The 26,467-nt window shown below is 43.8% G+C and overlaps 1 protein-coding gene and 1 long non-coding RNA gene across 7 annotated transcripts in view; one reads left to right on the forward strand and one right to left on the reverse strand.

The window, feature by feature from the left end:
* Positions 1-26,467, forward strand: part of ccdc57 (coiled-coil domain containing 57) — a 188,458-nt gene that overhangs the window by 48,427 nt on the left and 113,564 nt on the right. For all 6 annotated transcript variants that reach the window (XM_088000590.1, XM_043714704.2, XM_043714702.2 and 3 more), the window contains 3 exons: positions 6,833-6,934; positions 8,463-8,620; positions 21,710-21,784. In XM_088000590.1, the coding sequence (XP_087856716.1) occupies positions 6,833-6,934; positions 8,463-8,620; positions 21,710-21,784 (335 nt within the window). The remainder of the gene's footprint in view (positions 1-6,832; positions 6,935-8,462; positions 8,621-21,709; positions 21,785-26,467) is intronic.
* Positions 6,833-26,467, reverse strand: part of LOC122562133 (uncharacterized) — a 147,173-nt gene continuing 127,538 nt past the window's right edge. Inside the window, exons 3-4 of the long non-coding RNA XR_015761409.1 lie at positions 19,898-20,023; positions 6,833-6,994 (exon numbers count right to left, since the gene is read on the reverse strand). This is a non-coding gene — a long non-coding RNA (uncharacterized LOC122562133). The remainder of the gene's footprint in view (positions 6,995-19,897; positions 20,024-26,467) is intronic.

The following is a 26,467-nucleotide window of genomic DNA, read 5'->3' on the forward strand; positions in this document are numbered from 1 at the left end:
TCCTGTGGTGAAATCACTTCCTGATTGCAAAAAGATTGCCCTTCCTCCAATTTAGAACTTCAACTTTTTGATCTGGTCTATCTCTTTCCATCACTATTTTAAAACTAATAGAATTATGGTCGCTGGCCCCAAAGTGTTCCCCCACTGATACTTCAGTTACCTGCCCTGCCTTATTTCCCAAGAGTTTTGCACCTGCTCTAGTAGGTACATCCACATACTGAATCAAAACATTTTCTTGTACACACTTGACAAATTCCTCTCTATCTAAACCCTTAGACTGGGACTGCCATAGTGTTATGTTTGGAAAATTAAAATTCTCTATTATAACCACCTTATTATTCTTACAGATAACTGAGAACTCCTTACAAATTTGTTCCTCAATTTCCTGCTGACTGTTGGGAGGTCTATAATACAATCCCAATGAGGTGATCATCCCTTTCTTATTTCTCAGTTCCACTCAAATAGCATCCCTGGATGTATTCCCAGGAATATGATCCCGAAGTACAGCCATAATATTATCCCTTATCAAAATACCACACCCCCTCCTCTTGCTTCCCTTTCTCTCCTTTCTATAGCATTTATAGAGTCATAGAGATGTACAGCATGGAAACAGACCCTTCGGTCCAACCCGTATATGTATCTTAGAATTTTAAGCTGCTAGTCCTGTTCATCCCTAAGCCATGTTTCTGTGATTGCTATGATATTCCTATCCCATGTTCCTAACCATGCCCTGAGTCCATCTGCCTTCCCTGTTAGGTCTGAAATAAATGCAGTTTAATTTATCAGTCCTACCTAGTTCTCTGCTTTGTTCCTGCCTGCCCTGACTTTGATTCGCTCCTTTTCCCAACTGTACCAGTCTCAAATTGATGTTTTTCCTCACTATTTCCCACTTCCCCACCTATCTTACTAGTTTAAATCCTCCTGAGCAGTTCTAAGAAATCTCCTTGCCAATATATTAGTCCCTTTCCAATTGAGGTGCAATCCATCCTTCTTGTCTAGGTCACTTCTCCCCAGAGAAGAGATTCCAATGATCCAAAAATGTGAACCCTTCTCTGCTGCACCAGCTCCCCAGCCATGCATTCATCTGCTCTATCCTCCTTCCTACCCTCACTAGCTCATAGCAACAGGAGTAATCCAAATATTACTTCCCTCAAGGGCCTTATTTTTCAATTTCTGCCTAACTTTCTATATTCTTCCTTCAGAATCTCATCTCTTTTGTCTTCCTAAGTCGTTAGTTCTAATGTGTACAATGACCTCCTGCTGGACCCTCTCCCCTTTGAGAACATTCTGCACCCTCTCGGAGATATCCTTGATCCTGGCACTAGGGAGGTAATACAGCATTCTGATTTCTTGCTGCTGCCGCAGAAACATCGGTCTGTGACTCTTACAAGTGAGCCCCCTAACACAATCAATTGCTTGGAACCCAACATATCCCTCATTCCGTTACAGCCAGTCTTAGTACCAGAAACTTGGTTGTTTGTGCTACATTCTCCTGAGAGTCCATAACCCATCACATTTTCCAAAACTGCATATTAGGATCTGTGTTTTGTTTTGCATTTTTGTAAGCCCTTTATGTTAATTTTTGCTGTTCTTTATCTCTTTGGTTGTCCTTGGCTGGTTTTTTTTGTGAAGTTTTTCCCTGTCAGACATATAAACTGGTTTTGTATTGTTGTTGTTTCTTTAAACATCCTCCATTGTTCTTCAGTTGTTTTTACCAATTATCAGATTTTCCCAGTTCACTGTGACAGTCTGTCTCATCTCGTTAAAGATTAGATTAGATTAGATTACATTACAGTGTGAAAACAGGCCCTTCGGCCCAACAAGTCCACACCGACCCGCCGAAGCGAAACCCACCCATACCCCTACATTTACCCCTTACCTAACACTACGAGCAATTTAGCATGGCCAATTCACCTGACCCTGCACATCTTTTGGACTGTGGGAGGAAACCGGAGCACCCGGAGGAAACCCACGCAGACACGGGGAGAACGTGCAAACTCCACACAGTCAGTCGCCTGAGGCGGGAATTGAACCCAGGTCTCAGGCGCTGTGAGGCAGCAGTGCTAACCACTGTGCCACCGTGCCGCCCACAAAAGTTGGCCTTGTCTAAATCTAAAACTCTTAGCAGCTGATTCATGCTTTTCGCTTTCAAGTGCTGCATTGAACTCATCATGTTGAGATCACTTTGATAAATGTTCACACATCATTAAGTTACTGATTAAATTCAGTTCAGTACTAAATCCACTATTGTATGTCTCATTGTTTCATCTTAAACATATTGCTGTAGGAAGCTATGTCAGGAGTTAACTACCTTTCTGACAGGTAATTGTCTGCCTCTCCCAACCCATGTTTAAGCTGAAATCCCCCAATGAAGACTACGTTGGCTTTGCTATACATTTGCCTAATCTCTGCATTTGTACAATCTTGCACTTCTGAGCTAGTTCCAGCGGGTCTGTACACAACAGCAATTACAGTTTTAGATACTGTTCCTCAGCTCCACTCTTATGATCTCTACTAAATGCTTTTCCTCATTATATCCTCCCTCACCATTGAAGTAATTTTGTTTCTAATCAGTAAATGTACTCCACCTCCTCTGCCATTTTCCCTGTCCATCCTGTAAACGTTATTTTAGTTCCCAATCCTGACCATCCTGCAGCACGTTCCTGCTACTATTATCATAGTATCTCATTAATTTATTCCTTATCCTCTGGGCATTTGTATATAGAACTCTTACTTGGGCCATATACTGTAAACTGTCCCCCAGCTGTTGATTAAACTGTAAGGGAGAAATAGTAAATTCACTTCTTACAGTTTTTGCCATTACCTGGAGTAGGATTCATGATTCTTTCTTTACTCAGTCCTGTAATTAAGTTTTGAGCTTCCACATGCGCACACACCACTGGTATTCTCAAACTGCACGTGATGCAAATAAATTTCAAATGGAAGTTCACTAGAAACATATGTTCAAAATTAGATACTTTGTTCGTAAACTTTCTTGCTCATTGAAGTTGCATTCTGTGCAGTAGCATCTTTGTATGTTCTTACCTAAGCTGTTTTACAAATGAATAAAGTTCATGTGAAAATAAAATAAAAGGTACAAATGTTTCTTTTCTACTTTCACCCTTCTGCTAAGAGCATGAACTCCAAGGATCTAAATGTACATTTAAATGAGGTACCAGTGAATTACAGGTGGTTCACAGATGATGCACAGTCCGGAAGCACGGTTCACTTATAACGTCACTGAGGAATTAAGGAACGGTATTTTTGAGAATGCTTACCTCTGTTTGCAACAGTGCGATTCCAGCAATGATCATTTTGTGTGCTTCGTTCTGCATATGCGCCAATGTCCATGCCAAAGTTTTCACACCATTGTGCGCGCGCACCAACGTCAGCACCTGTCTCTGTGCCATTCTATGCATGCTGCTGACAGAGCAGCTTTCTGTGACAAATACTGTACAAAGACCAGCTTTGAGAGAAATACATTGAGCAGCTTCCTGTGAAAAGTATACTACTCCTAGATTATCCCTTTTTTTTTGAAAAAAAATGGAGGTGTATAGTGACCAGAATGTTAGCAATAAGCATCTTAACGATACAATTGCAATTGGTAAATGTAAAAGGCTATAAAACTGGAAGAAAAGTTAGATATTATAAAGTGTTTTGGGCATAACGAGAGAATATGTGATATAGCTTGCTTAACAGGAATGAGGGAGTCTATCTTATATACTATGATGACCCCCTCCCTGCATTAACCGTATTTTTTAAATGTACTATTGTTTTGATTTGATAGGTGTTTTGATGAGTATGATTTATACCTCCATTCAGACTGTGCTATACTTTGTGTTAGGCTTTAGGGTGACCTTTGAGCGATCATGAGTGATTTTTATTTGCTGGTCTGCCCCTAACCCCATTTTTCTCATAGGGTCTATTATTTATGTTAAGCAAGGTTTCACTTATAACTATCAGATTCTATTGTGTGCTGGCAGCCTATTCCATCACAAGGCCATCATAGCAAGCCTGATCTTTCTAATCCAATATTCAGCCACATGCAACTTCTGGCAGTTTTTACTCCAAGAGGAAGAATGAAGCTAGTGATTGTATCGTGATTAACTCCATCTCTGGATCAGGTAGGACTTGATCCAATCCAGAACACTACCACTGTGACACAAGAGACCTACTGGAGCCTCATAATCATAAACTAGAATATTGCTTTCATCTGTATCTAAATCTTTGTGTTTATAAAACATCATATTAAATTTGGAGTAAGTGTTTGAGAATAGATAGCCTTTATTTTAAATTTCACTAAAACAATCTGCAACATGAATTTCACATGCAATATTGTGAATGCAGTAAAATAGCATCCTGTGGAACTGCTTTGTGATTCTGAAGCTTGATCCAATTGAGTAAATAAGAGACCAGGAAAACCCTTGGATTTGAACTGTCTCTGTTGGTGATTTCCCTGATCTCTGCTGGAGTGATACAAATCACTACACTAAGTTTTTAACAACTTTGGTTAACAAATAACAATAAGCCAAGGTTACCACTCCCGATCATTCCATCTGATCCCCTGCTGCAGGAGCTTCCTGCAATATGATCCATTTGTCTATGATGCACCACATGATTCAATAATTTGCTGATATTCACTGCAAAGATTGTAGTTTGGCTGGTTAATTAGCCAGAATTTCCGATACACATTGACCAAACCAAATCTTTTCAATGGAGAGAATGATTTGGGATTGAATTAATTCATCTCCCCCCTCAAATGCTTTGCAAGTCATTCTTGTGCAGTCATAGTGAGCCCAGACCTCTTGGTTCAGACCAATCTGATTGCTTGACAGTTTAAGGGGTTTTTTTTTGTAAGGGATGTGGACTTCATTGGTTGGGGCAGCATTTATTGTCCATCTCCAGTTGTCCTTAAAGGTGGTGATGAGCTGCTTTCTTGAACCAATGCAGTCCATGTGCTGTAGGTAGGTCTATATGCTGTTAAGGAGGGAGTTCCAGCATTTTGATCCACTGACACTGAAGGAACAATAATGTATTTCCAAGTCAAGATTGTGGACAGCTTGGAGGGGAGCTTGCAGGTCGTGGTGTCCCAATGTATCTGCTGCTCCTTGTCCCTCTAAATGGTAGTGGTCATAGATGGAAGGCATGTTTGGGAATTTCAGCAGTGCATCTTATAAATTGTTCACTCTGCTTCTGCTAAGTGTCTGTGGTGAGGTCATAAATGTGGTACCAGTTAAGTGGGCTGGTTTGACCTGGATGGTATCAGCTTTTTGTGTTGTTGGCGTTGCAGTTGTCCAAGTAAGGGGGAGTATTCCATCTTGCTAAGCCAAATAAATGATAGACAGGTGGAGTCAGGAGTGAGTTACTTGATTCAGGATTCCCAGCCTCTTATCTGCTTTCACAGTCACAGTACTTATATGGCTTATCCAGTTCAATTTCTGGTCAAAGGTATACCCCTCCTCCTCAAAAGAATATTAATAATAATTCTCTCCTGTTGGAGCTAGTCGTTGCCTGGTATAAATGTCTGCAAATGTTTTTTGTTACTTGTCAAATAGGTCATGAAAGAAAAATTCCCTTTTGAGTTCTTGTAAAATAAATGCAATGGGGAGTCGATGGGACTTCTGTGTGTGTTGGCATTTTTCCAACAATTATATTTAGACAGCATATTTATTTATTTAATGCAATAAACTTCTGTTAAAATCAAATCTGCAGCCGCTGCCTTATATCTCAATGTAAGAACTTCTATGTTAGATCATTTTTAAAAAAAATTTATCAAACCAAATTTCATTCTGGGATCTGGATTTTAATGTAGTAACATTGGTTGGAATCATAAAATGACTAATATTTTTGTGTTTTGAATTCCATATTCCTGATTATTCCTGATAACCTTGGTCCCTTACCAATAATCTATTTCCGCCTCAATGATCCCAGCTCCACTGCCTTTTGATGCAAAGCTCCAAAGTTGCACAACATCAAAGAAAGAAAAAATTTTCCTCATCTCTGTCCTAAAAGAGCAATCCCTATTTTGTAAAATGTGACCCCCCCCCCCCCTCTCCCACCCTGCCAGTTTTGGACTTCTTCACAAGAAGAAGCATCCTATCCACATCCACCTTATCAAGAGCATTCAGGATCTTGTATGATTTAACCATTGTCATCTATCATCTTCTAAACTCCATGGAAATGAGTTCTGTCTAACCAAGCTTTCCTCTTTTGATAACTCACTTTTCCCAGGTACCAATTTAGCAAACTTCTTATGAGTTGACTCCAATGCATTTGCATCCTTCCTTAAACGAGGAGCCCAGATCTATATTTTTAAATAGTACTCTCACCTGTATTACTGAAATGCAACATTCTTTCTTTTATGTTGAATTCCTCTCATAATTAAAAATGGCATACCATTATCTTTCTCAAATATTTACTGTACCTGTATGCTGATATTTTGTGACTCATGCATAGCAATACCATATGTATTTATGTTCATAATCAACATGATAAAAGTTAGATTCCGTAATCATATAAGAACATTGCTATTTGTCGGTGATCATTGCATGCAATAAGGCTGCCTTGTGTACCACAACACTGACTACACTTCAAAAGTATTTCGTTGACTAAAAAATGCTTTCAGACATTGATGTCCATGAAAAGCAAATAGTAGATGCAAATCTTTCTCTCTGTTACACATATGGGTTTGCAAAATATGTTTTAAATCCACAGAGAATATTCAATAAAAAGGATTAGAATGTGAATTATTTTGCATTCTGAACTTCAGAAATGGTTTAATTTAATCTAATTTAACATTTCCGCGTCAATTTGAACAATTTCTTCCTTTCAGGAAATGTTGGCAGAGTTTGATGCTGTGATGAAATGTCGAGAGCATGAGTTTACACTCCGAGCAGATGAAATGAGTAATGCAGTACTTAGCAGTGAACTAAAGGTTTGTGGGAAGTTTTCATTGTGATTTCCTTTTACATCAAAGGATCCAACGCTTAACTTTCTGAAAGAGAGGTAACATACTTTCAGCAATAGATGAAGACAAGAAAAGTGTATATATTTTCCATGTGTCTGAGCAGCTGTATTAAGGTCTGTTACACAAGCATGCTTTAGACAATGGCCACAGGGGCCAAAAAAAAAGCTTCTAATCAGTACGTTTCTCCTACAAGACTTCAGTGAAAATATTCTACTCCCTTTGTGATTCACTTTGGATGAATTTATCTTGATTCGGATAAGTACTCTTATTTACAGATTTGGACTAGCATCTGTTTTAAAAAAATGATATGTAGTCCGCTGTAGTAATTTTTAATGCACCTTAAGTATTATTTGTGACACAGTTTAGTCCTTTTTCATTGAGGATCATCATTCATCCACTCTAACTCCACAAATTAAAGGGTCGTCCTTTCAATCCACCAGCAAATTTAGCAAACTTCTTATGAGCTGAAGGTTTTTAAAAGCTTTAATGTCAAGAGAGAAAGAGGAGGTCTGGGTGACGAGATTCATAAATCCAAGTTAAAGGTTTTGGCTAAAGAAAGGTATATGAAAGACAAACTGAACAGAACAGAAAGGAACTTTTAGTTTAACAATAAGATGATCAAAGGACAGTAATGCAAGAAAAATTGAAGTCCATGGGAATAGTGGTTTAAAAACAAATGATGTCACTATCTATAGCTTATTATCTCACTAAGGGTTCACTCAGTGCATCTTCAGAAAGATTGAAAAAAACCTGAAAATAAAGGGTGTCTAATGCATATCATATTCATGTTGCATTTTTGCACTTCCATAAGCAAATTCAGGGCAGCATGATTCAATTTCTCAAAAGAGTAGCATGTTCTTGCTATGAGGGAAACCTCTGATGCAAAGGTCACTGCAGGAGATCAATGTTGGTAATATAGTAGACGACCAGGTATTTTGATTCCTTTGGAATTATTTTCGATGATCTCGAGTAATTATTTTTTAATCAACTGGAGCTTGTGCAACATAAATATATGTACAACTCTCTACTCTCAACTAGCTTTCTCTACTCCTCTGTCCTTCTCCTGCAACAAACTGTCTTCCTTCCCTATCCTTTCCATGCTCGATGATACCTAATGGGTATTGGGTGCTTCAGCTCACTATCAAATTTGGATTTTAGGCTAATTGGATTTAGAATGAATAATTGGAGGAGGGAATGGAAAAGAAGAAATGGGTGATGAAAGAAGAAGAATATAGGGAAGAGATGACATAAACCTATATAATTAAAAATGTTCAATTATGGTTGGCTGGTCTATGGATAGATAGTTAGGGTCAAAATCCCATAAATTCTTGTGAAAATTGTGGTACAGTTACTTGTAGTTTATTTCATGGAATGTCCACATTAATTCTTTAACAAGATGTCACTTAAAGATAACAGTATTTGCATAAGTTGCCACAGCTTAGCCTTAAAAGAACGAACAAATGTTTTGGTGTTATCCTATTATTAACCTCTACAGGTGAAACTTCTTTCAAAAGAGATGGAACTTTTGAAGGATGCAGGACAAAAGGCTGCAGAATCACTTCTTGCAGCAGAGAAAACAAATAGTCAACTGGAAAAAGTCCTTCAAAGAAAAGACTGTGAACTGAAAGATGTAGTCACCTTAAAAGATGTCAGGTTTGTCTTAGATGATTTAAGTTCAAATTTTATTAAAATTTCTTATGACTTACAATGTTCACAAATGTCTGAATATTTTGTCAAAGTATAAGGACTATCTACAGGATATTTACATTATACATTTTGGTATAATTTCTACATGAAGTTTCATAAGGGCAAGAAAGCTGTTTTGGAATTGATTATGGCAGCCTTTCACGTCTAGGCTAATGGAATAAAAGTTTGAAATTTGATTTGGATCTGCTTATTCATGGCCTTATGTTTATGATCCCAGCTGCCACTAATACTGAACTGGTCAGATTCCAGAGTGAAATCTGGCTTGATGGCTCATAAGTTTTATTTTTGCAATTTGGTTACCATGGTGATCAATCACAACATATTCATATAAGTGTATCAGTGTTTCTTTTTAAACAAAGTAACATAACCTTTGGTTAATTTAGCTTAAGTAACATTATTTATTTGACTGTCTGTGGCTCACTATTCCAACTAGCTTGCTGAACATTTCTATTTAAAAAAAACAGACCTTCACTGCACTAAAATCCAATAGCCTGTTTACCTCTACTTTACACTGTATTGCTATTTGGGAACTTTGGGTGTAAACCTTCTTCACAGTTGCAGATAATCCTACTTTAAATTAAAAAAAAATCACCATAGTCTTAGCAGACCATATGACTGCGCTGTCATTGGAGAGAGTGATGACTGATAATGGTTTAACTTGAGGGTCACCAAGCCTCATGCAAGATCTTGAGAAGGAGCGTGCTTATGGTAAACTCAGCCAGTGCAGGAATTGAACGCATACTGTTGGCATCACTCTACATCATAAACCAGCTGTCCAGCCAACTGAGCTAGTTAGAAACCTGATTCAAAGGTTAAGATGGTTGGAGGGGAAAACATATGTTTTGATAGGTTTTTGATTATTAAGTGAATCAAAGATTACAGGGAGAAGGCAGGAGAATAGGTTTGAGAAACATATCAGCTACGTTTGAATGGAGGAGCAGACATGAGGAGCTGAATGGCTAATTTTACTCCAATGTCTTATGGTCATGGTTTTTCAAGGTTTGGAGTTGAGGCATATTGTTTGGGCACAGCAGAAAGAACTTGATGCTTCCAAAGGGAGCCTGAACCTGAAAGTATTTGATTTGTTAGTCACTACTCAGTGGGTTAATTGAACACTATTTGTTATGGATGCAGAAACTCATGCTTTTATTGCAAACTTGTCTCCATCAGCAAACAATGTGGGCAGTTGTCCAATTGAGTGCACTCAGGGTTGTTAATGTTGTGAATGCCATGTCAGTTGGTGCATGCTGTCAGTGTGATGAAGAGCAGCTCATACTAATTGAGGAAATCTTTTGGCACATATATAAGAACCAGTTTAGGATGTGGTGACATCGTGGTTTTGTCTCTACCTCTGAGCCAGAAGGTCTGGGCTCATGTCCCATCTGCCTTGGATGTGTGATAACATGTCTGAAGAGATTGACTAAAAATAATGTTGTCGAGACTGAATGGATAAAGTGATGGATTTGAAATCCATGAGAATTTTCCCCATGCAATTTCAAATACTACAGATGCTGTTTCTCATATTTGTGATTTTAACCATGTGTCTATAGAGATAGTTAGTTATTCAGAAACCTTGTGGCACTTTGGTAGTGTTTCTGTATCTGGGCCAGAATGTCTGGGTTCAAGTTACACTGTTGGCACGTCATTGATTCAAAGTAATTTTATAAGAACTAGTTTCCATTTAGGAGGGAGCTGGTATCGTGAAAGGAATAGTAGACTGCACTTATGCTGTATGGAGTATAGCACATAAACCTGTGTGGAAGACACACCAGCTCTTGCTCCTTCCTTTGCCAGATAAATGTTTACAATATTAATAAAGTTCATTCTGGCAAATTGTAGGGATGGGAAAACAATAAAGTGATACAATTTATTCCAGATAATAAACTACTGTATTACTTAATATGTAAACAAAGAACTCTTCTTAGTTGCTTCCTTAAGTGCTTAAGATCCAGCTTGTCCAGTCTTGTTTATAATTCAATCTTGAACACAGATAATTGGCCATACAACTCTCTTCCATTATTGCTTTCACAGCTTCAAAGTTTCACTTACATCATAGTGGTAAAAATTGAATGCAGCATTTGATGTAGAATGGTCAGAGCATTTTACAACTTCAAGTTATACTCAACTGTTGCCAAACAATGCAAGATACTATTTGCTTTGTTACTCACTGATTGATACTAACTCACAGTTCGAAATGAGAATACAAACCTAATCAGATTTTCTTTAACTTCATTCACTTAAGTCTGATTCATGGAATGTGAAACCCTGGAAGTACTCATCAAGCAAGGTAGTGTTAGTTGACAGAAATAGTTAAGGTTACATTTTGGATGAGGACCCTTTGTCAAAACTTTTAAGGAAATAGTCGGTGAAATAACTCCACAGTTTCCAAGTCACTCTTTACTTACATGTGGAGAGATCCTGACACTGATCCAGCTCCCTCCGAGCCTGCTCAAGTGAATAGGATGTCTGGCACTCCTGTTCTTTTTTTGACACTCCTTATTTTTTTTTATTTTCCTCACACTACCACCTAACAGTTGTAGTGCTTACTTTTCCCCAGCACCCATGTCGTATGCGTATAGGTGTAGAACACAGTGAAGAGCAAACAAGTGCATAAATCTTACTTATATTCCACCACCGGGAAGAAAGGATTCACCCGAGTGGCCAGTGACAAGCAATGCCCTTCTCATCAAAAGGGACACTCCTTTTTTTTTAAATATTTGTTAGTGAAAAGGATGTCTGACAGTCCTGTTTCTTTTTTTCCTTTTTCTTTTTTCTCTTCTTTTTTCTCTCTTTCTCCCCACACCATTGCTCCCGTACAACATGCTAATAAGGCCAGAAATAGGGCTGTGCAGTTGAAGAGCTGCTGTAGGAGGGAGGGAATCTCTTCCAGAGGAGGTGGGACCTGTACAAGAAAGTTGGGTTGCACCTAAACTGAAGGGACACCAATATCATTACAGAGACATTCCCCAGTGCTACTGGGGAGGATTTAAGCTAGTGTTGCAGGGGTGTGGGAGTCAGAGCAATAAGTCAGCATGTGGATTGTTTGAAGAGAAGAGAGAGACTAAACCAAGTACGTCTAATAGGAAGAACAGGCAGGACCAGGTTAATGACAACGGTGAGTCTAGCGGTCTGAATTGTACCACTTTTTTAATGCAAGGAGTATACAATTAAGGCAGATGAGCTTAGGACCTGGATAAGTACATAGGACTATGATGTGGTAGCCATTACAAAAACGTGGTTGAGAGAAGGGTAGCTTAACATTCAAGGGTTTAGATGTAGAGGGGATGTAAGATGGGTGGACAAGTTACATTACTGATTAAGGAGAATGTCACAGCTGTATTAAGAGAGTACATCCCGGAGAGCTTGTCTAGTGAGGCAATATAGAGTCACAGAATGGAAACTAACCCTTCGGTCCAACTTATCCGTGCTGACCAAATATCTCAATCTGACCTAGTACCATTTGCCAGCACTTGGCCCATATCTCTCTAAACCCTTCATATTCATATACCCATCCAGATGCCTCTTAAATGTTGTCATTGTACCAGCTTCCACAACATCCTCTGGCAGCATGTTCCATACACACGCCTTGTCTGCACGAAAAAGTTACCACATCGGTTCTTTTTTAAATCTTTCCCCTCTCACCTTAAACCTATGCCATCCAGTTCTGGACTCAGCCACCCTGGGGAAAAGGGCTTGCCATCTTATTCACGTCCCTCATGATTTTATAAACCTCTATACCATAGTCCCACAATGGTTAGAATTTTGGAATAAAAAGGTGTAATCACTATGATGGGATTAGGTCTCCCAACAGCCAGCAGGAATTATGGGAACAGATATGTAAGTGGATCAAGGAAAGACTTAAAACAAAAGGGTTGAGTTAGTGGGTGATTTTAGTTTTCGCACTATTCACAGTGACTGCCTTAGTGCTGTGGGCTTAGTTGGCACAGAATTTAATAGATGTATCCAGTAGGGACTCTTTTAAAAAAAAAGTATGTGGATAGTCCAACTAGGAAAGAGGTTGTATTAGACCTTGTATTGGGAATGAGCCTGGCCGGGTGATTGAGATTTCAGTGGGGAAGTATTTTGGGAATAGTGATCATAATTCCATAAGTTTTAAAATACAGGTACACAGTCCTTTATTCGAAACCCTCTGGGCCAGCTGATTTTTGGAATTTTGGAAGTTTTCAGAGTTTAGAATAAGTGACAGTTTCACGGTGAAATCTAAAAAAAAATTATCAAGCAGCAGACGTCTCCTGTGAGTAATATGAGCGCTGAGACAGAATTGACACCTGCCAGTGCTGGGCCACGCCGCCATGTCGCATCTGAGTGATGTGGGTCGAGTGGATGTGGACTTGGGTTAACTGCGCACCAAACAACCTTGTTATGGAGAAAAAAACTTCATGAGAAAAGCTTCGAATAAAGGATTGTATATTTGTAATTATGGAAAAGAATAAGACTGGTCCTTGGGTGAAAGTGTAAAATTGGGGGAAGGCTAATTACAACAGTATTAGGCGGGAACTGGAAAAATTGGATTGGTGCAGCTGTTTGAAGATAAATCCACAACTGACAGGTGAGAGTCTTTCAAAGCCTGTTGACCAGAACTCAGGACCAGCATCTTCCTGTGAGGAAGAAAGATAAGGATGGCAAGATTTGGGAACCTTGGATGACAAGTGATGTTGTAAGGTTTAGGAAACTGAAATCAAACAAGCTCCTAGAATATAAAGGAAGCAGAAAATAGTGGTTAAAAGAAATTAGAAGGACTAGACGGGGCCATGAAATGTCCTTGGCAAGTAGGATTAGAGAGAATTCCAAGGCGTTTTATACGTACTTTAGGAGCAAGAGGATAACCAGGGAAAGGATAGGTCCACTTAAAGACAAAGGAGGATGCAGCCAGAGCAAGTGGGTGATGTCCTTAATGAATACTTATTGTTGGTATTTACCAAGGAGAAAGAAAGGATAACTTTAGAGAGGAGTTTATTGAAAGTCTAAAGCATGCCAATATTAAGAAGAAGGTGCTGTTGTGTGCCTTGAAACACATTAAGTTACATAAGCCCACAGGGCCTGATGGGATCTATCCCAAAATACTGAAGGAAGCAAGGGAGGAGATTGCTAGGGCTTTCACAGAGATCTTTGTATCTTCTTTAGCCACAGGCGAGGTCCCAGAATACTGGAGAATAGTGAGTTCCTTTCTTAAAGAAGGGAAGCAGGGACAATTCAAGAAATTATAGGCTAGTGAGCCTTACATCAGTGGTAGGAAATTATGGAGAACATTGTTGTGGACAGGATTTCCTGGCATTTGGAGAAGAATGGACTTACTATGGATAGTCAGCATAGCTTTATGCAGGGCAGGCCTTGTTTCTCAAGTTTGTTTGAGTTTTTTGAGGAAGTGACAAACATGATTGAGGATTACAGATTACATTACAGTGTGGAAACAGGTCCTTTGGCCCAACAAGTCCACACCGACCTGCCGAAGCGCAACCCACTCATACCCCTACATTTACCCCTTACCTAACACTACGGGCAATTTAGCATGGCCAGTTCACCTGACCTGCACATCTTTGGACTGCGGGAGGAAACCCACACAGACACGGGGAGAACGTGCAAACTCCACACAATCAGTCGCCTGAGTCAGGAATTGAACCTGGGTCTCTGGCGCTGTGAGGCAGCAGTGCTAACCACTGTGCCACCGTGCCACCCATAAAGGCAGTGGATGTTGTCTACGAAAGCATTTGACAAGGTAGGCTGGTCCAGCAGATCAAATTGCATGGAATTTGTAGTGAGTTGGTAAATTGGATATAAAATTGGCTTGGCCACAGAAGATAGAGTAATTGTGCAGTGCCGTTTTTTTGGATTGGAGTTCTTTGACTAGTGGTATTTCACATCAGTGCTCGGATCTCTTGTTGTTTGTAATATATATATATATAAATGATGTGGGGGGAAAGAAAAGTAAGTCATCTGATTAGTAAATTTGCAGGTGACAGAAATTGGAGGAGTTGTGGATAGTGAGGAAGCATATCAAAGGACATAGATTAGCTGGAAAATTTGGGTGGAGAATTGTCCGGATTAAATTTTATCTGCTAAGTGTGAGGTGAAGCATTTTGGGAGGTCAAATGCAAGAGGAAAGTGTACAGTAAATGGCCGGACCCTTAGGAGCTTTGGTACACAGAGGAATCTTGGGGTGCAAGTCCATAGCTCCCTGAAAGTGGCAGCACAAGTGGGTAAGATGATAACTAAGGCATACAGATGTTTGCCTTCATTGGTCAGGATATTGAATATAAAAGACTTTTGTCAGGACACGTTTTGAGTACTGTGCGCAGTTCTGGTCATTATACTATAGGAAGGATATGGACATGGACCATGGACATCCAGTCCCTGTACACCGCCATTCCCCATCACGAAGGACTCAAAGCCCTCCGCTTCTTTCTTTCCCGCCGTACCGACCAGCACCCTTCCACTGACACCCTCCTTCGACTGACTGAACTGGTCCTCACCCTGAACAACTTCTCTTTCCAATCCTCCCACTTCCTCCAAACGAAAGGAGTAGCCATGGGCACCCGCATGGGCCCCAGCTATGCCTGCCTCTTCGTAGGATATGTGGAACAATCCATCTTCCGCAACTACACTGGCCCCACCCCCCACCTTTTCCTCCGCTACATCGATGACTGTATCGGCGCCGCCTCGTGCTCCCACGAGGAGGTTGAACAGTTCATCCACTTCACCAACACCTTCCACCCCGACCTCAAATTCACCTGGACAGTCTCAGATTCCTCCCTCCCCTTCCTCGACCTTTCTATTTCTATCTCAGGCGACCAAATCAACACGGACATCTACTACAAACCGACCGATTCCCACAGCTACCTGGATTACACCTCCTCCCATCCTGCCCCCTGTAAAAACGCCATCCCATTCTCCCAATTCCTTCGACTCCGCCGCATCTGCTCCCAGGAGGACCAGTTCCAAAAACGCACAACCCAGATGGCCTCCTTCTTCAAGGACCGCAATTTCCCCCCCGACGTGGTCGACGATGCCCTCCACCGCATCTCTTCCACTTCCCGCTCCTCCGCCCTTGAACCCCGCCCCTCCAACCGCCATCAGGACAGAACCCCACTGGTCCTCACCTACCACCCCACCAATCTCCATGTACAGCGCATCATCCGCCGTCATTTCCGCTACCTCCAAACGGACCCCACCACCAAGGATATATTTCCCTCCCCTCCCCTATCAGCATTCCGTAAAGACCACTCCCTCCGTGACTCCCTCGTCAGATCCACACCCCCCACCAACCCAACCTGCACTCCCGGCACCTTCCCCTGCAACCGCAGGAGGTGCAAGACTTGCGCCCACACCTCCCCCCCACCTCCCTCCAAGGCCCCAAAGGAAACTTCCATATCCGCCACAGATTCACCTGCACCTCCACACATATCATCTATTGCATCCTCTGCACCCGATGTGGCCTCCTCTATATTGGGGAGACAGGCCGGCTACTTGCGGAGCATTTCAGAGAACACCTCTGGGACACCCGGACCAACCAACCCAACCACCCTGTAGCTCAACATTTCAATTCCCCCTCCCACTCCACCAAGGATATGCAGGTCTTTGGACTCCTCCATCGTCAGACCACAACAAAACGACGGTTGGAGGAAGAACGCCTCATCTTCTGCCTAGGAACCCTCCAACCACAAGGGATGAACTCGGATTTCACCAGTTTCCTCATTTCCCCTCCCCCCACCCTGTCTCAGTCAAATCCATCAAATTCAGCACCGCCTTCCTAACCTGCAATCTTCTTCCCGACCTCTCCGCCCCCACCCCAGTCTGACCTATCACCCTCACCTTGACCTCTTTCCACCTATCACATTTCCGATGCCCCTCCCCCAAGTCCCTCCTCCCTACCTTTTATCTTAGCCTGCTGGACAAACTTTCCTCATTCCTGAAGAAGGGCTTATGCCCGAAACGTCGATTCTCCTGTTCCCTGGATGCTGCCTGACCTGCTGCGCTTTTCCAGCAACACATTTCCAGCTCTGATCTTCAGCATCTGCAGACCTCACTTTCTCCTATAGGAAGGATATGTAGGCTTCGGAGAAGGTCAGGAGAGGTTGACCAGAATGTTGTCTGGTTTAGAATGCCTTAGCTATAAGCACAGTTGGACAAACTTGGATTGTTTTTGCCAGAGTGTAACAGGCTGAGGTGTGACCTGATAGAAGTATATAAGTCATGAGAGGCATTGAGAGGGTGGTAGTTGGAGACTTTTTCCCAGTGTGGAAATGGCAAATACTAGTGGGTGAATAAGTTTAAGGTGAGAGGAAGAAAGTTTAAAAGAGATATGCAAGGAAAGTTTATTTTTAGTACTGAGGGAGTAGGTCCCTGGATTGCACTGTCTGGGGTGGTAGTGGAAGCAGATACAATAGCAAAGTTTAAGACTCATTTAGACCAGGAATAGAGGGATATGGACCATGTGCAGGCAGATGGGATTAGGTTAGAAAAGGATCATGGTTAAGAGACATGGTGTGCCATAGAGCCTGTTCCTGTGCTGTCCTGTTACATAGAAACATAGGAGGAGGCCATTCAGCCATTCAAGCCTGCTCTGCCATTCATCACGATCATTACTGATTGTTCCAATCCTGCTTTCTTCCCAGAACCTTTGATCCGATTTGCCCCAAGTGCTATATCTAGCAGCCTCTTGAATACATTCAATGTTTTGGCATCAACTACTTCCTGTGGTAATGAATTGCACAGGCTCACCACTCTTTGGGTGAAGAAATGTCTCCTCATCTCAGTCCTAAATGGTCCACCCTGAATTCTCAGTGTGACCCCTGGTTCTGGGCCCATCATCGGGGATATCTCCCTGCATCTACCCTGTTTAGTCCTGTTAGAATTTTATAAGTCGTTAAGAGATTCCCCCACCCCACCTCACTCGTCTGAACTCCAGTAAAAACAATCCTAACCTAGTTAATCTCCCATCATACGTCAGTCCCACCATACCTGGAATCAGCCTGGTAAACCTTCCCCTTAAGAGCAAGAACATTCTTCCTCAGAAAAGTAGATCAAAACTGCGCACACTATTCCATGTGAGGCCTCATCAAGGCCCTGTATAACTGCAACAAACATATCCCTGTACTCAAAACCCCTCATAACAAAAAGTGTAGTACTGGAAAGGCATAGCCAGTCAGGCAGCATCTGAGGAGCATGAGAGTCTTCCTGATGAAGAGCTCATGCTTGAAACATTTCTCTCCTGCTCCTCGGATGCTGTCTGACTGGCTGTGCTTTTCCAGCACCACACTTTTTGACTCTGATCTCCAGCATCTGCAGCCCTCACTTTCTCCTCTCTCGTAATGAAGGCCAACATACCATTTGCCTTTTTTACTGCCTGCTGCACCTATACACCTACCTTCAGTGACTGGTGCACAAGGTCCTCCATGTCCCACTGCACACTCTCTTCCCCCAACTTGTCCACTCATCCAACCTGTCCAGATCATGCTGAATCCTCAACACATTTCACCATCCCACCTAACTTAGTGTCATCTGCAAGATGTTACATTTTATTCCCTTATTCAATATCATTAATGTATATTGTGAATAGCTGGGGTCCTAGCACTGATTCCTGCCACAGCGAAGAGGGTTACCTCAGATCACAACAGGATCTTGATCAAATGGGCCAATGGGCTGAGAAGTAGCAGATGGAGTTTAATTCAGATAAATGTGAGGTGCTGCATTTTGGGAAAGCAAATCTTAGCAGAACTTATACACTTAATGTTAAGGTCCTAGGGAGTGTTGCTGAACAAAAAGACCTTGGAGTGCAGGTTCATAGCTCCTTGAAAGTGGAGTTGCAGGTAGATAGGATAGTGAAGAAGGCATTTAGTATGCTTTACTTTATTGGTCAGAGTACAGGAGTTGGGAGGTCATATTGCAGCTGTACAAAACGTTGATTAGACGACTATTGGAATATTGCAATTCTGGTCTCCTTCCTATCGGAAAGATGTTGTGAAACTTGAAAGGGTTCAGAAAAGGTTTACAAGGGTGTTGCTGAAAATGTGTTGCTGGAAAAGCGCAGCAGGTCAGGCAGCACCGCATTCCTAACCTGCAATCATCTTCCTGACCTCTCCGCCCCCACCCCACTCCGGCCTATCACCCTCACCTTGACCTCCCTCCACCTATCGCATTTCCAAAGCCCCTCCCCCAAGTCCCTACCTTTTATCTTAGCCTGCTGGACACACTTTCCTCATTCCTGAAGAAGGGCTTGTGCCCAAAACGTCGATTCTCCTGTTCCTTGGATGCTGCCTGGCCTGCTGCGCTTTTCCAGCAACACATTTTCAGCTCTGACCTCCAGCATCTGCAGCTCTCACTTTCTTTCTTACAAGGATGTTGCCAGGGTTGGAGGATTTGAGCTATACAGAGAGGCTGAATAGGCTGGGGCTGTTTTCCCTGGAGTGTCAAAGGCAGAAGGGTGACCTCATAGAAGTTTATAAGATCATGAGGGGCATGAATAGGATAAATAGACAAAATCTTTTCCCTGGGGTGGAGGAGTCCAGAACTAGAGGGCATAGGTTTAGAGTGAGAGGAGAAAGATATAAAAGAGACCAACGGGGCAATTGTTTCACACAGACGGTGGTATGCGTATGGAATGAGCTGCTAGAGGAAGTGGTGGAGGCGGGCACAATTGCAACATTTAAAAGGCATTTGGATGGGTATATGAATAGGAAGGGTTTGGAGGGATATGGGCCAGGTGCTGGCAGGTGGGACTAGATTGGGTTGGGATATCTGGTCGGCATGGACGGGGTTGGACTGAAGGGTCTATTTCTGTGCCGTATGTCTCTATGACTCTATGACCCATTAATTCCTACTCCTTGTTTCCTCTCTGTCAACCAGTTTTCTGTCCATCTCAGTACTCTTAGCCCAATCCCATGCACTTTAATCTTGTACATGATCTCTTATGCAAGACTTTGTCAAACGCTTTCTGAAAGTCCAAATATACCACATCGACTGGCTTCCCCTTGTCAACTCTACTAGTTACATCTTCATAGAATTCCAACAGATTTGTAAAGTATGATTTCCTCTTCATAAAATCATGCTGACTCTGATTCTGCCACTGCTTTCTAAATGCTCCACTATAAAGTCCTTGATGATGTATTCCAGAATTTTCCCCACTACCAATGTTAGGCTTATTGGTCTATAATTCCCTGGATTCTCTCTACCTCCCTTTTTGAATATTGGAGTAACATTACCTACCCTTCAATCTGCATGGACTCTTCCAGAGCCTTTAGAATACTGTTCTATGTTCTTCTTCTATGTTCTGTGGTCTGGAACTTTTGGTGCAGAGCATTATCAACTTTAATTCTCTTTCAATGTTGCTTCCTTAAAACAAAATTAAGGAAATTGGTTAAATAGTATCTTCCTGGCTGTTACTTGCTCAACTATCATTATACAGTTAGTCAATAGGTTTGGTCCTTTTTATAATTGATTTTTTAATGAATGAGTATGTAATTTGATGAGCTTCTCAGTCGATTCTCTGCCATTTAGAATGACAAGGTTATGAAGGGGCTAGACAGTGTAATTACATGGTTGGGGAATCTAGAACACTGACCCAGTCTCTGGATATGAGGGCAATCATCTAGAACTGGGATATGGAGAAATGTTTTGAGTAGCAAGTTGTGAATCTATGGAATCTTCTATCCCAGAACGTTATGGATGCTGGATTTTGAATATATATGCAGTTGGCAAAGACCGAATCTTGTTCTCGGGAAATCAAGGGATATGGAGAACCTCACACTCAGGCTTGACAGCTATATGGCCTGATCTTGCTCTTTTTTTGTGTTTAGATTAGATTTAGATTAGATTACAGTGTGGAAACAGGCCCTTCGGCCCAACAAGTCCACACCGACCCGCCGAAGCGAAACCCACCCATACCCCTACATTTACCCCTTGCCTAGCACTACGGGCAATTTAGTATGGCCAATTCACCTGACCCTGCACATCTTTGTGATGTGGGAGGAAACCAGAGCACCCGGAGGAAACCCACGCAGACACGGGGAGAACGTGCAAACTCCACACAGTCAGTCGCCTGAGGCGGGAATTGAACCCGGGTCTCAGGCGCTGTGAGGCAGCAGTGCTAACCACTGCGCCACCGTGTTCTTGTGTAAATATCTTACAGTTAAAGAAGAAATAAACTTTTTATTTAATATTGAACAGCATTAAGCATTACAGTGGGAAACATTTAAACTATTTGTTTTAGAATAGCCTGAGGATATTGAAAAAACAAATGAAAGCATTCACCAATGTGAAAAAAGAACTGATCTGCAAAATTCCTGTTCTTGCCCCACTCAATTGATTAAAATAAGTCCTGGAGACAACTTTTTAGCCCTGATCATTATTGTATTTTAGATAACTTAATCTAGCGTGAAATCCCAAACTAGAAATGAGATACAGTTTATGTTCTGTGCTACTTTAGTAAATGTAACATGATTAGTCTCTGAGCAAGTTCATTGGGAAAATGAGACATTCTTGCTCTGAATGCTTTTGTATGAACATGCAACATGAATATGATTGGAATAAAATAAATAATTGTGAATGCTGGAGATCTGAAACAAACAAAAACAGAAGTTGCTGGTGGATCTGTGGAGAGAAAACAAAGTTAGCATTTCAAGTCCTGTGACCCTTTTGAAGAATGGAGTCTCTTTAAGTCATCACATTTAAATTTTGAGTTAAAAATCACACAACACGAGGTTGATTTTTAACTTTGTATACCCCAGTCCAACACCAGCATCTCCAAATCAAAACTTTTTGAGGAAAGTATGAACTGATCATTGCTACAGCTACCGTTTAATCTATCATGTAATAAAGTTTCTCTGTCTGGGTCTGAAAGGTTTGCAATGAATTAAGTGCTCGATCGTTGGGGTCATAAAAACTATCACTTAAAACGTTACCCCCATTACAACGTGAATTGGAAGCTCCAATTCCTTAAAGTTTTGAGGTATATAGATATGTGAGTGATTCTATAGGAAACAAGAAGTTTTATTCTGAGTTTCTCTATCTGTCCAACAGGATCAAGGAACTGGAAGACAAAGTAAATAGAATGGAAATTAAATTGAAAAAAGAAGAAGAAATATTCCAACGCAAGTAAGTGCATTTATTAAAATTTATATTCTTCAAGTCATCAGTTGGTACCTGTCGTATGAAATACAAAATTACGTAGCTGCCCAGAAGAGAGAGTCTGTTAACACTGTAGTTTCAAATATTTGTTTAGAAAACAGCCTCAGTTTCCATATATATTATGTTTAAAAATACATGCCCACTATCTTAAAAATATCATAACATGGCAGACAACTTAGTGGGTCAATCTGCTAAGGAAATCTAAATTATGGTCCCAAATCTCTTGTGTCTGGATTGAAATCACTATTTCTGACCCAGATCAGCCAACACGTTGCTCACTTTCCCAGGACTTTTCCACCTAAACATCCAATGCAGAATAAATCTCAATAAAATACATGCAGGCAGCACCAGACCAAATCGTGCAGAAACTACACCCCTTTTGTGACTATATCTATACTTTAAAATCCCAAAGCCACTTTAACAGCTATTGAGGAAAAATAATTGTGGTAAGGTGAGTGCATAGATTAGGGTGGTTGGTAAAGGAGTACTGCAGCAAGTTTGTGGATGCGGTCGCAGATGAGTATATGTGAAGTGTAGGGCAGTAAATGAATAGTGGAGGGTTCATGTGGGAGGTGGGTGAGGGCCTTCAACAGTGAAGAATAGCAGAGTTTTTAAAACCACGGTGAGATAATTACTGCCAAACAACATCCGATCTTGAATATAGTTGGTTCTGCTCTAACATTTGTTTCTCCAGTGGGAATTGGCTCTAACATGAATGAAGGGTTTAGACCATTATTTGTAGAATGAGAACTTTCTTTACCTGTATTGACTATAATGCAGTTCCAGCCCCATTAGTTTAAATGGCATGGCTATTGTGCGATTTTCTTACAATGTGAGATCACACAAGAATGGAACTATCACATTAAATCAGAACCAACTGCATGATGATTTTACAGATGCAGAATCACATTTTGTTAGATATTCATATTGCAGATATTAAAACATGAAAGTTAAATTTCTGTTTTAATATTTTTCCTGTTTTACTTTTCCTTTCTCGTAATCACGTGGAAACTCCAATCATTTTTCACTTACTTTACAATGATTTACATGTAACTTTTCACTGCTATTTACTGCCTGCATTCCAGTTTGTATTCCTCAGTGAGGGTTTGTTAGCCTGATTAGTTTGGGAGCCTTCTTACTATTTGCACTGCTGAAAGACATTCTCGGCAGCCAGTGAATTCAAATAGATGATTGAAGGTCTTAGCTGACAAGCCTGTTAAAATTCTGTCGGTAACTGGCTGGCGTTCCTTTCCATACTCTGGGAGCACTGCCAATTTCTCAATCAATTTCTCAACTTCCTACCTATAGCTTCATTCTACCTCCATAGTGAATTATTACAGAAATGAGACTGATCATGAAGCCTTACACATGTTTGTGGTTTTTTAAGAAGCTGCAGATATTAAAATCTTACAGCCAATAATCCTGAAATATCTGAGAATGCTCAGCAGTAAATTGCTGGTCCAACATACCCTGTGAGTTTAAAAAAAAAACTACTGCAAATACTGGAGATCTGAAATAAGAATGAACTAGAGTTTTGAAGAAGAGTCATAACAGACTTGAATTATTAATTCTGTATCTCTGTCCTCAATACCTGCCAGACCTACTAGGTTTCTCTGTTTGCATTTTATATTCTATTTAAGTTTCCAGCTATATCTGAACTAAAGATTCATTCATGACTAATCGCAGCCTACTTAGGAAACAAATCCAACAAATTGTTTTAAAAGCTATAAGTACAAAGCATACAATTTAATATTGGCATTGATTGAATGATTAATTGTCACATATATCTTTGAAAATACAGTGAAAAGTATTTTGTTGCCACAGTCAGTGCCATTTTGAATTACAATAAGGATAAAAAGAAATTGCACAAATAAGAATTCATCATCTTTTCAAACTGGGGTCTGAAGCATGGCATCAGGGTTTCTGTAAGGTGACTGGAAGGTGGTCCAGTACCCAAGGAATCCCGCCTCTGGAACATCAACAATGGCATCAATGCCCACTGTCGCCACCATGCTCTAATAGCCAGGGGTCCAGGCTCTGTGCCTGCCGCAGCTGCCAGGGGTGTGGGTTCTGTGCCTGCTGCCAGGGGTGCAGGCTCTGTGTCTGCTGTCGCCAGGGGTCTGGGCTCTGCGCCTGCTACCAGGGATCTGGGCTCTGCGCCTGCTACCAGGGGTGCGGGCTCTGTGCCTGCTGCTGCTGTCAGGGGTCTGGGCTCTGCGCCTGCCGCCACCAGGGGACTGGGCTCTGCGCCTGCTACCAGGGGTGCGGGCTCTGTGCCTGCTGCGGCTGCCAGGGTCCGGGCACTGTGCCTGCCGCCACCAGGGGACTGGGCTCCGCGCCTGCTACCAGGAGTGCGGGCTCTGTGCCTGTCGCGGCTGTCAGGGGTCCAGGCTCTGTGCCTAATGTCAGGGATCTGGGTTCTGTCTGCTGTCACCAGGGGCGCGGGCTCTGTGCCTGCAGCGACAGCCAGGGGCGCGGGCTCTGTGCCTGCAGCGACAGCCAGGGGCGCGGGCTTCTGTGCCTGCAGCTGCTGCCAGGGGACCGGGCTTCTGTGCCTGCTGTTGTCAGGGGCGCGGGCTCTGTGCCTACAGCGACAGACAGGGGAGCGGGCTCTATGCCTGCAGCGACAGACAGGGACGCGGGCTCTGTGCCTGCTGTCGTCTGGGGTGCGGGCTTCTGTGCCTGTTGTCGTCTGGGGTGCGGGCTCTGTGCTAGTCGGGGGTGCGTGCTCTGTGCCTGCTGCTGCTGCCAGGGGTCTGGGCTCTGTGCCTAGCTGTCGCCATGGATGCGGGCTCTGTGCCTGCTGCTGCCAGGGGTCTGGGCTCTGTGCCTAGCTGTCGCCATGGATGCGGGCTCTGTGCCTGCTGCTGCTGCCAGGGGTCTGGGCTCTGTGCCTAGCTGTCGCCATGGGTGCGGGCTCTGTGCCTGCTGCTGCTGCCAGGGGTCTGGGCTCTGTGCCTAGCTGTCACCTTGGGTGCGGGCTCTGTGCTTGCTGTCGCCATGGGTGCGGACTCCGTGCCTGCCGTCACCAGGGGTCTGGGCTCTGTGCCTGCCGTCACCAGGGGACTGGACTCCGCGCCTGCTACCAGGGGTGCGGGCTCTGTGCCATCCGCTGCTGTCAGGGGACCGGGCTTCTGTGCCTGCTGTCGTCAGGGGTGCAGGCTTCTGTGCCTGCTATCACCAGGGGTCTGGGCTCTGTGCCTGCAGCTGCTGCCGGGGGTGCGGGCTCTGTGCCTGCCGGGGGTGCAGGCTCTGTGCCTGCCGGGGGTGCGGGCTCTGTGCCTGCCGTCGCTTTGGGTGTGGGCTCTGTGCTTGCTGTCACCAGGGGTCTGGGCTCTGTGCCTGCAGCTGCTGCCAGGGGTCCGGGCTCTGTGCCTGCTGTCACCAGGGATCTGGGCTCTGTGCCTGCAACTGCTGCCAGGGGTCCGGGCTCTGTGCCTGCTGTCACCAGGGGTCTGGGCTCTGTGCCTGCAACTGCTGCCAGGGGTCCGGGCTCTGTGCCTGCCGCTGCTGCCAGGGGTCCGGGCTCCGTGCCTGCTGTCACCAGGGGTGTGGGCTCTGTGCCTGCCGCTGCTGCCAGGGGTGTGGGCTCTTGCCCTGCTGTCACCAGGGGTCTGGGCTCTGTGCCTGCCGCTGCTGCCAGGAGTCTGGGCTCTGTGCCTGCAACTGCTGCCAGGGGTCCGGGCTCTGTGCCTGCTGTCACCAGGGATCTGGGCTCTGTGCCTGCAACTGCTGCCAGGGGTCCAGGCTTCTGTGCCTGCTGTCACCAGGGGTCTGGGCTCTGTGCCTGCAGCTGCTGCCGGGGGTGCGGGCTCTGTGCCTGCCGGGGGTGCGGGCTCTGTGCCTGCCGGGGGTGCGGGCTCTGTGCCTGCCGTCGGTTTGGGTGTGGGCTCTGTGCTTGCTGTCACCAGGGGTCTGGGCTCTGTGCCTGCAGCTGCTGCCAGGGGTCCGGGCTCTGTGCCTGCTGTCACCAGGGATCTGGGCTCTGTGCCTGCAACTGCTGCCAGGGGTCCGGGCTCTGTGCCTGCTGTCACCAGGGGTCTGGGCTCTGTGCCTGCAACTGCTGCCAGGGGTCCGGGCTCTGTGCCTGCCGCTGCTGCCAGGGGTCCGGGCTCCGTGCCTGCTGTCACCAGGGGTGTGGGCTCTGTGCCTGCCGCTGCTGCCAGGGGTGTGGGCTCTTGCCCTGCTGTCACCAGGGGTCTGGGCTCTGTGCCTGCCGCTGCTGCCAGGAGTCTGGGCTCTGTGCCTGCCGCTGCTGCCAGGGGTCCGGGTTCTGTGCCTGCCGCTGCTGTCACCAGGGGTGCGGGCTCTGTTCCTGCTGCTGCTGTCACCAGGGGTGCGGGCTCTGTGCCTGCCGCTGCTGTCAGGGGTGCGGGCTCTGTGCCTGCCGCTGCTATCACCAGGGGTGTGGGCTCTGTGCCTGCCGCTGCTGTCAGAGGTGCGGGCTCTGTGCCTGCCGTCGCCAGGGGTGCGGGCTCTGTGCCTGCCGCTGCTGCCAGGAGTCCTGGCTCTGTGCCTGCCGCTGCTGCCAGGGGTGCGGGCTCTGTGCCTGCCACTGCTGTCAGGGGTGCAGGCTCTGTGCCTGCCGCTGCTATCACCAGGGGTGCAGGCTCTGTGCCTGCTGCTGCTGTCGGGTGCAGGCTCTGTGCC

The sequence above is a fragment of the Chiloscyllium plagiosum genome, unplaced genomic scaffold (assembly GCF_037043375.1).
Source record: "Chiloscyllium plagiosum isolate Xiang-an unplaced genomic scaffold, Cpla_swu_hap1 HiC_scaffold_25, whole genome shotgun sequence".
NCBI classification, from domain to species: domain Eukaryota; kingdom Metazoa; phylum Chordata; class Chondrichthyes; order Orectolobiformes; family Hemiscylliidae; genus Chiloscyllium; species Chiloscyllium plagiosum.